This window comes from Bison bison, unplaced genomic scaffold (genome assembly GCF_000754665.1).
Source record: "Bison bison bison isolate TAMUID 2011002044 unplaced genomic scaffold, Bison_UMD1.0 scf7180017864256, whole genome shotgun sequence".
NCBI lineage: Eukaryota > Metazoa > Chordata > Mammalia > Artiodactyla > Bovidae > Bison > Bison bison.
The window spans coordinates 2248692-2259191 of NW_011494828.1; the positions used below are offsets into that span (position 1 = coordinate 2248692).

Below are 10500 nucleotides of genomic sequence, written 5' to 3' on the forward strand. Positions count from 1 at the left end.
TCCCTGGCCACCTCCCAAGTCCCAGGCAGCCACCCCATATGAACAGTTGACACCCCACCCCACCCCCATATGAACAGTTGACAACTTGAATGACTGATTAATTTGGTTGCACTGGGTCTTAGTTGCTGCACGCTGGGATATTCATTGCATGTGGGTTCCAGAGCACGCAGGTGCAGTAGTTTCAACAGGTGGGTTTAGTTGACCTTGAGCCACGTGGGATCTTATTTCCTCAATCAGGAGTTGAACCTGGATCCCCTGCATTGCAAGATGTATTCTTAACCACTGGACCACCAGGGAAGTCCCTGAATCTTTTTTTTCCCCCCCCATAATTAAAACATTTAATGAGCATAAATATATGACAGATATTATAGATACGGTTAGGTAGTACATATAGTATGGTATTTGCAAAATCTATACATTAAAATTGATACGGCAATTTTACTGTGACAGCTTGAATCTATATCAGAAAATGTTTGATTAGTGCTTGTTATTACTGAACTGGGAGCCCCTTAAGGGTCTATTGTAATTAGTCAAATCATTACAGATATAAAGTGCATAAACTTTTAGAGTGTTGTACACACTTAAGTTTGTTGCTAATGAACATGAGATTGTGTGTCCTTGTTTAAACATACTCAGGACTTGTTTTAATCAGGTAAGGTAAGGTAAGGTTACAAGCATGGAGACAACTTTTTTTAATTTAAACTACTTTATAATTTATTTTAAAATTATTTAAATTGTATAACCTGTAAAGTTGTTTATATCAGTGACCCTGTCTAGTATGATATCAATTACCCTTCTTCAAAGCATAATCAAGATAAGACAACTGTTTTTGAATGAAGTTTATTACTATAGTTTCTGACTATATATATAGCGACTGAGCTGACTGACTATAGTTCCCAAGAGAAGAGGGCAGGCCATACCACCAGGGCCACATGGGGAGGTGCCAAGGCCCTATCAGGAGCAGAAGAAGGACTAGGTGAGGCAGGATAGCCATGTTCTGGCAAGTTTTGTTGTCGTTCAGTCACTCAGTTGTGTCCGACTCTTTACAACCCCATGGACTGCAGCATGCCAGGCTTCCTTGTTCTTCACTGTCTTCCTGAGCTTGTTCAAACTCATGTCCATTGAGTTGGTGATGCCATCTTGTCCTCTGTTGTCCCCTTCTCCTGCCTTCGATCTTTGCCAGTATCAGGGTCTTTTCCAGTGGGTCTCTTCTTCCCATCAGATGCGCAAAGTATTGGAACGTCAGCTTCAGCAACGGACCTTCCAATGAATATTCAGGCTTGATTTCCTTTAGGATTGACTGGTTTGATCTTCTTGTAGTCCATTTCCTTGCAGTCCAAGGGACTCTAAAGAGTTTCTCCAACACCACAGTTCAAAAGCAACAATTCTTTGGCTCTCAGCCTTCTTTATGGTCTGACTCTCACATCCATACATGACTATTGGAAAAACTATAGCTTTGACTATATGGACTTAAGTCGGCAAAGTAAGGTCTCTGCTTTTAAATGCTCTGTCTGGGTTTGCCATAGCTTTTCTGCCAAAGACCAAGCGTCTTTTAATTTCATGGCTGGTGTCACCATGTTCATTGATTTTGGAGCCCAGGAAAATAAAATCTGTCACTGGTTGCATTGTTTCCCCATCTATTTGCCATGAAGTGATGGGACTGGATGCCATGATCTTCCATTTTTGAATGTTGAGTTTTAAGCCAGCTTTCTCACTCTCTCCTTTCACCTTCATCAAGAGGCTTTTTAGTTCCTCTTCACTTTCTGCCATAAGGGTGATGTTATCTGCATATCTGAGATTATTGATATTAATCCTGGTAGTCTTGATTCCAGCTTGTGCTTCATCCAGCCTGGCATTTCGCATGGTGTACTCTGAATATAAGTTAAATAAGCAGGGTGACAATATCCAGCCTGGACATACTGGCAAGTTTAAGACTGGATAATTTAATAGGCTGTTGACTTTGGGCTGGTCCCTTTTTGTTTGGTACTTAGCCCTGATGTGATTAGTACAGGGGCAATAATTGGTTTAGTGTAGGAAAGTTAGATAAAGGTAGATGGTAAGAAGGGTTTTGGATTGGTTTCTTTGAAATTTGTGCCCCCTGGCAAGTTGTTTGCCAACTCTAGAAATTAGGCAGCCCTGGGAGGGGCTGTCTCCAGGATTAACAAGGCCCCTAAAGTGTCAAAACACCATAAAATATAGAAAAATTTAAAACATGATTAATACCGTCTATGCTCAGTAATTACAACATCACTATGATTGTGAATATATATGTCATAAAATTGCTGCTGACATTGTTTTTGTTCTTATTTTGTAGGAGGAAGAGGAGGAGGAGGAATTAGTGGTAAGAGCTATCTCAGGTTTGGAACCATCTCAGTAAAAGAAAGTTTTGAGTTTCATGAAACTCTTAAGAGCATTTTAAGGATACTCAACACCTTGGAGAGAATGGGAATGGAAAAATCCTTTAATACTCCTGTTCAGTTTTTCTGGCATGTGGGCCTGGGAGGCTGACACTTTTCTGGGTTTGGGGCTTCTACAATCATGGTATCAGAGAGCAGAGTAGCATCTTGAAGGCCTGGTACTCAACCATGTGCTCTTTGTGGTCTAATAAGGAATTCTAGAAGGAATCTTAAATGATCCTTCTCCATGTTAACATTGCCTTTGTAGGTGGTCAGCTGGGGTGCATAGGCCAGTTGTCTATTGAGGGGAATTAAAATTCACAGACATTATATATCCCCAAATGATGTGATAATAAACAAGGCAGGCCTCCTCTAGATGTCCTTCAAGTTTGGCCAGGTTTCCTTTATCACCTTGTTTTTCAGATAGGACTGAGGCTTTCAGTGCATACTGGCAACTCTGGAAGGCAGGAATGTGAAACTTTCCCCTTCTACTTAGCATCAGAATTAAATGGGAGACCCCATTCTGCTCTTTCTGGCGGCAGTGTGGCTCTGCCAGGTGGCCTTCTGCACGGTAATTCAGAGACAGCACCTTGGTTTGGTGGTTGTATTAAAGCATGTGGTTTGTGGGTCTCCTAAAATCCCCATTTTGTTTTTGTGTGGGTGTGTGTTTCTCTCTTAGGATCCCCTAACAACAGTGAGAGAGCAATGCGAGCAGCTGGAGAAATGTGTAAAGGCTCGGGAGCGGCTCGAGCTCTGTGATGAGCGTGTATCCTCCAGGTCACAGACAGAGGAGGACTGCACAGAGGAGCTCTTGGATTTCTTGCATGCAAGGGACCATTGTGTAAGTCAGCCTAAAGTCCAGAAGGGGAAAGCTTACAGTGGCCAGGGAAGACTTGGTGATGACCACCTTTCTTTCCATCCTAGGGGCAGGACAGTGCTGAGCATTTTGCATACATAATCTTACATAATCCTCTGATTCACTGAAGATAACTATTCCCATTTTACAGATAAAAAACTGAGGCTCAGAAAAGAGATGTGATGTTCCAGTTTAAACTGCTAAGCAGTAGGGAAACTGGATTCTGTATGTTAAGTACAAAAGGCTATTCTTCAGTATATATCCTCCAGTGTGTCTTATACATAATAGTTGGTACAAAAATTTTTTTTTTAAACTTGTTTTTGACTCCCTTACATATGTAACAGTAAGGTATTTTAATAAAGTACAGGGTAGGCAAAGTTTGATTTGATTGTTTATGTTAAAACTGATTGGGTGGCTAATAAGCATATGAAAAGATGCCTAACACCATTAGTTCTCAGGGAAATGCAAATCAAAATCACAATGAGATACCCCTTCACACCTCAAGATGGCTATAATAAAAAAATATGGGGAGAAATGGGTGAAGGGGTCGATAAATAACTCCCCACAAAATAGTTAAGGACCTCCACTATCATAATTTATGCTTCAACAATCCCAACTTAGGTTTTTAAATTCTATAACATACAGTGCAAACACAGAAATGCATATGCACACACATTCGTACACAGCTCCTATAAACACATTCTAACAGTTAAAAGAAAATTTGTTTGGCCATGCTGTGTTGCACATTTTGTAGGGTTTCCTGACCAAGGATAGATCCTGTGTGTGCTGTATGGAATTCTAAACAACCATTGGACCCACTGCCAAGGAATTGCCTGGAATTTTTTTTTATATATATAAGAACAAAAATCCAACTGAAGTCATACTATCTAGAGATAAACATGTTTTCTTATATAAACTAACATTTTTAAACAAAATGAAATTATAACAACACATTTACATATAAAATATGAAGGAGCATTATATTCCTTTCCATTGATGTATATTCATATTTTATCCATCCTCTAGTTTATAATTATTCATATAGCTTTTTTCCCATGATTTTAGTGGAAAGAGGGAAAGTTTATAAACAAAACACTTATATATTGCTTTTTATATCTTAAGAAATAAGTGTTGGTGATGTGGAAAAACTAGAAACCTCATATACACTGCCTATGGGAATGTATGTTGGTATAGCCTTATTGAAAGGTCTGGCAGTTCTTCAAAAGGTTAAACTTAGAGTTAACATATGACCCAGCAGTTCTCCTAGGTGTACACCCAAGACAAATGAAAACATCTCTACCCAAATTTGTACACAAATATTCATAGAAGCATTATTCATAACAGGCACAGTTGGAAACAATATAAATGTCCATCAGCTGATAAATAAAACTTCATGTATCCACATAAAGGAATATTATTTGGCAAAAAAAAGAAATAAGTACTTTACTCAAAAAACATGTCTGTTGGTGGAGTGGATAAACAAAATGTATGTACATACAATGGAATATTATTGAGCCTTAAAATGGAAGGAAACTGACATACTACAGCATAGGTGAACCTTGAAAACATGCTAAGTGAAATCAATCAAAAACAAAAGAACAAATATTCCACTTATATGAGGAACCTAGAGTAGTCCGATTTATTGAGGTAGAAAATTGAATGGTAGTTGCCTTTATTTAATGGGTATAGAGTTTTAGTTGGGGAAAATGAAAAAGTTCTGGAGGTTGATGGTTGTAGAACGTGAGTTACTTCAGTTCAGTCACTCAGTCGTGTCCGACTCTTTGCGACCCCATGAATTGCAGCACGCCAGGCCTCCTTGTCCATCACCAACTCCCAGAGTTTACTCAAACTCATGTCCATCGAGTCAGTAATGCCATCCAGTCATCTCATCCTCTGTCGTCCCCTTCTCCTCCTGCCCCCAATCCCTCCCAGTATCAGGGTCTTTTCCAGTGAGTCAACTCTTTGCATGAGGTGGCCAAAGTATTGGAGTTTCAGCTTCAGTATCAGTCCTTCCAATGAACACCCAGGACTGATCTCCTTTACAATGGACTGGTTGGATCTCCTTGCAGTCCAAGGGACCCTCAAGAGTCTTCTCCAACACCATAATTACTTAAGGCTACACAAATGAATTGCTTAAAATTATTAAAATGGTGAATGTTATTTAAATACTTTGAGTCAAAACTGGCTTAAGATCGGGGAATGAGATGGGCGTGGTCCCCTTCACTGAATTATAAGCCAGCACAGGAGACAGAAGTAGAATGGTTAGTAAACTGGTAAATCTCCTGGGTATAACTTCAGGATGCCCTTTACTGAACCTTCTATTTAAAGTTGCTCTTCCTTCCCCCCACCATTTTATTTTTCTCAGCATTTATCACTACCAGAAGTTATATGTATATTTCTCTCATTGTTCTCTTAAGTTCTATAGGACACAGATATTGTCTTGTTTACTGTAGTGACTCAGCATCTAGAACGGTATCTGGCACATAGTAGATGTTTTATAAATATTTGTTGAATTAGTAAGCACTGTGATTGGGAGTCCTAAGTTTCTTTGGGAAAGACAGGAAGGACAGGAGCTTGTTAAAACCTAAATATGTAATGTTAGGTTTTAAAGGAAAATTAAAAGATGAAAAAGTGGGAAAAAGATTCCCAGTTAAGAAGATAGTATTCCGGTAATTGAGGGGAGTTCACTAGGGCTCAAGAAGAGTGTGAGAAGGTGAGTGCTAAGGGAAGAGGCAGTGCTGCTCCAGGTTACGAAAAGCATTGTAATTCATGACATTAAACATGCCAGTTGATGACATTCTTTTCTTTCCCCCATCTAGGTGGCCCACAAACTGTTTAACAGCTTGAAATAAGTGTGCATATTTGTTCACCCCAGCCTTCATCACCTGGGCATTGGGATATTTTCTCAGTTTTGAACATGATGTTTATTTGTGTAACTAAGTTCATGTGAATCTCAAGGATTTTGGCTTAGGCAAGTAATTTCTGTGTAATTATCAGTGATTTCATCTTAATAAAGTCTAGTGATCAGCAGTCTTGCCTTCTGTCTTTTTTTTTTTATTTAAAAATTTTAAGCATGAGGATAGATAGAAGAATAATCAACTCCCATGTACTCATTACCTAGCAATAATAAGGACTTTAAAAATTTTTACTTTGATGGCATTTGTAACACTAATTGCTTAACATCATTAAATACTCAGTTCATATCAAAGTTTTTTTAATCTCAAAAGTGTCTTGGGAATTCCCTTGGCAGTCCAGTGGTTAGGGCTCTGAGTTTCCCCTGCAGTTGGGCACAGGTTCAGTGTCTGGTCAGGGAACTAAGATCCTGCAAGCCATGCAGCACAGCCAAAAAAATAACAGCAAACAGTTTTTGGTTTCAGTGTCCAACAAGATTGCTTTTCTTTAAAAATACTGTTTTTAAGGGAGAGTGGAGAGGGGTAGTGGAGTCTAAACAGGGTGAGGAAAGAGGATCTGGCCAGGCAGTGCTGGCAATGGGAGATTGGGTACATAGATACAGGGGGAATTGATCCAGTAAGTAGATATATTAAAGATAATGAGATCTAGCAGAGAATGGAGTTGCAAATATAGAAGAGGAAAAAACCAGAATGAAGCCTGCAGTGTTCTTATTGGTATGAACTAAATAAACACAAATTTCAATGTAAGTAAATACAGATGCCAATGTGTATATGTAGGGAATATATACATTCTTCACCTTGACCCATAAAGAGGGCTTTATTATCCAGTCAAAGGATCCAGGGCTTCTTGGAGAAATGGGTGATTCCAAGCCTGGGGTGGGGAAAGTATAAGATAAACCTGAACATTTGATTCAGAGAGAAGGAAGTGCTCAAAGAATGATAGGGACATATCAAGAGTACATAAAAACCGCTAGCCAAATCTGGGACAACTTGAGCATCAAAAACATGAAAAGTACTGGATTATAACACTGAATAAAGCAGAAATCCATGAATCATACTAATTATATAAAGCGAATCAACTGAAAGCTTGATGAGAAGGGGATATATAATAATTATTTTATTAGAGAAAGTACACTGGAGAAGTCTAGCAGACGGATGAAAGCTGACATCACCAATAATGGGACAGATAAATGGACCTCTTACAGGCAGCAATGAGAAGAACACAGCATCACAGATTCCTGTAAGATACAGGTAAGATAAATCCAACCAGGTAAATTGAACATTCTATAAAATAGTACATTGTACAAAATAATCCTTACTTGTGTCAAGGGTGTGATAGTCAAGATGGCTGAACCATTTCACACAGGAGACTAGAGAGACAACACATGCAACATGTGACTCTAACCTGGATCCTTTTGTTAAGGGTATTACTGGGACAGTTGGTAAAACTTAAATGGAGTCTGAATTAGATGTCAGTGACTTAATCAATGTTAAAGCTTAGAATTATTAAAAACAAAAACATTGTAGTAAGTTCCAAGCATGTGGAATAGAGGCCAACTTGTAGTCCTGTGAACCATCCATAAGCCTATGTCTAGAGTTAGAACTTGGCACATTTCCCCATAAAAACAGTAAATTGTGATAAGGCTCCACAGTTACCACTAAGCTATGTAGCCTAAGGGATAGGCAAAAATGTTCCCTGTTCCAATTGGGGAGACAGGCTAGGTCAGCACTGTTCAATAGAGCAGTGTGCAGTGACGACAAAGTTCTCTTCTGTATTGTCCAATATGCTAATGTGGCTAATGTGACTGAGGTACTGAGTTTTAAATTTTATTTAATTATAATTAACTTTGAAAAGATCATGTCATCTGGTCCCATCACTTCATGGGAAATAGATGGGGAAACAGTGGAAACAGTGTCAGACTTAATTTTTTGGGCTCCAAAATCACTGCAGATGGTGATTGCAGCCATGAAATTAAAAGACGCTTACTCCTTGGAAGGAAAGTTATGACCAACCTAGATAGCATATTGAAAAGCAGAGACATTACTTTGTCAACAAAGGTCCGTCTAGTCAAGGCTATGGTTTTTCCAGTAGTCATGTATGGATGTGAGAGTTGGACTGTGAAGAAAGCTGAGCACCGAAGAATTGATGCTTTTGAACTGTGGTGTTGGAGAAGACTCTTGAGAGTCCCTTGGACTGCAAGGAGATCCAACCAGTCCATTCTAAAGGAGATCAGTCCTGGGTTCTTTGGAAGGAATGATGCTAAAGCTGAAACTCCAGTACTTTGGCCACCTCATGAGAAGAGCTGACTCATTGGAAAAGACTCTGATGCTGGGAGGGATTGGGGGCAGGAGGAGAAGGGGACGACAGAGGATGAGATGGCTGGATGGCATCACCGACTCAATGGATGTGAGTTTGAGTGAACTCCAGGAGATGGTGATAGACAGGGAGGCCTGGCGTACTGCGATTCATGGGGTCACAAAGAGTTGGACACGACTGAGTGACTGAACTGAACTGAACTTTGAATTAATTTATATTCAATAGTCGTGTGTGGTTACTATGTTAGACAGCAGAGGACTAGAAGTTGCATCTGAGTGATGAATGAGGGAAACAGGCCCTCCAGGCCCTGGAAAATTGCCTTTATACTGCAGTCAACTGTTGCTTTGTAGAAAGGCACAAGCAGTGTTGCCAGATCACTTGTTTTATGTGAAATCTCTCTGTTGTTAAATGTGAACAACTAACTTTTCAAAGCATTAGGCTAAATAAAACACACCTATGGGCTGGGGCTTTAGCTCACTTGTTTGCAACCTTTAGTTTGCACATGAGAAAGACCTATATAGTAGTAAATAGTCATACACAGAAAGTGAGCCATGCCAGAAATCAGTGCTTTGTGCTTCAGAAATAATCAGCAGACTGATATTCAATATAGCCTGCAAGACTCAGGCTTCACAGGCATACATGGTAATGGAGCTTCTGAGAATCTGAAGGATTGTGTTTGGAAATATGGGGCAAAGGGCTACTTTAATCTAGAAGCTCTTTGAGCCTATTATCCTAGCTACAGGGATGGCCAGCATCTTCCAGCCACTTCTGACTTAGAACCCACTTTAACAGTTATGTATAATCCTCCCAAATACCCATATATAATAAGTTCCGTACATATGAACCTTCAAGTTTTGAACTTTCAAAGATGTAAACATGTGTTTGTATGTAAGTTCACATGTCTGGCACACATTGTCACATGCATGCATCCTCTACAAGTGGTGGTGTTTCTGTGTACTGTATAGTACTGTATAGAGCACAGCAGTACAGAATCTATTTCAAGCACAGGATGTCCAGAAGCAAGTATAAAAGCAGCAGTGATGTAGCTGGTACTGCTAAGAAGCACCAAACAATAACAATGGAAACAAAAGTGAAAATAATTGAGAGTGGGGTGAGATGAAAAGATGGTAGATGTCACTTGTTCTTATAACATGAATTGCACTATTCTAAAGAAAACTGCTACTGCTACTGCTACTGCTACTGCTAAGTCGCTTCAGTCATGTCTGACTCTGTGCGACCCCATAGACGGCAGCCTACCAGGCTCCCCTGTCCCTGGGATTCTCCAGGCAAGAACACTGGAGTGGGTTGCCATTTCCTTCTCCAATGTATAAAAGTGAAAAGTGAAAGTGAAGTCACTCAGTCCTGTCCGACTCTTAGCGACCCCGTGGACTGCGGCCCACCAGGATCCTCCGTCCATGGGATTTTCCAGGCAAGAGTACTGGGGTGGGGTGTCATTGCCTTCCCTTCTAAAGAACACAGAACTGTACAAAAAAGATCTTCATGACCAAGATAATCACGATGGTGTGATCACTCATCTAGAGCCAGACATCCTGGAATGTGAAGTCACGTGGGCCTTAGAAAGCATCACTATGAACAAAGTAGTGGAGGTGATGGAATCCCAGTTGAGCTATTTCAAATCCTGAAAGATAATGCTGTGAAAGTGCTGCACTCAATATGCCAGGAAATGTGGAAAACTCAGCAGTGGCCACAGGACTGGAAAAGGTCAGTTTTCATTCCAATCCCAAAGAAAGGCAATGCCAAAGAATGCTCAAACTACCACACAGTTGCACTCATCTCACACGCTAGTAAAGTAATGCTCAAAATTCTCCAAGCCAGGCTTCAGCAATAAGTGAACCATGAACTTCCAGATGTTCAAGCTGGTTTTAGAAAAGGCAGAGGAACCAGAGATCAAATTGCCAACATCTGCTGGATCATCGAAAAAGCAAGAGAGTTGCAGAAAAACATCTATTTCTGCTTTATTGACTATGCCAAAGCCTTTTACTGTGTGGATCACAATAA

At 40.0% G+C, this 10500-nt stretch overlaps 1 protein-coding gene across 2 annotated transcripts in view; it reads left to right on the forward strand.

Moving 5' to 3' along the window:
- The window catches only part of LOC104994337 (cytochrome b-c1 complex subunit 6, mitochondrial), a 9310-nt gene extending 3028 nt beyond the window's left edge, over positions 1-6282 (forward strand). The window contains exons 2-4 of one of the 2 annotated variants that reach the window (XM_010847872.1): positions 2315-2341; positions 3076-3237; positions 6072-6282. In XM_010847872.1, the coding sequence (XP_010846174.1) occupies positions 2315-2341; positions 3076-3237; positions 6072-6104 (222 nt within the window). In that variant the 3' untranslated portion in view covers positions 6105-6282. The other variant, XM_010847871.1, reaches the window with a different exon arrangement.
- Positions 6283-10500: the final 4218 nt, after the last annotated feature.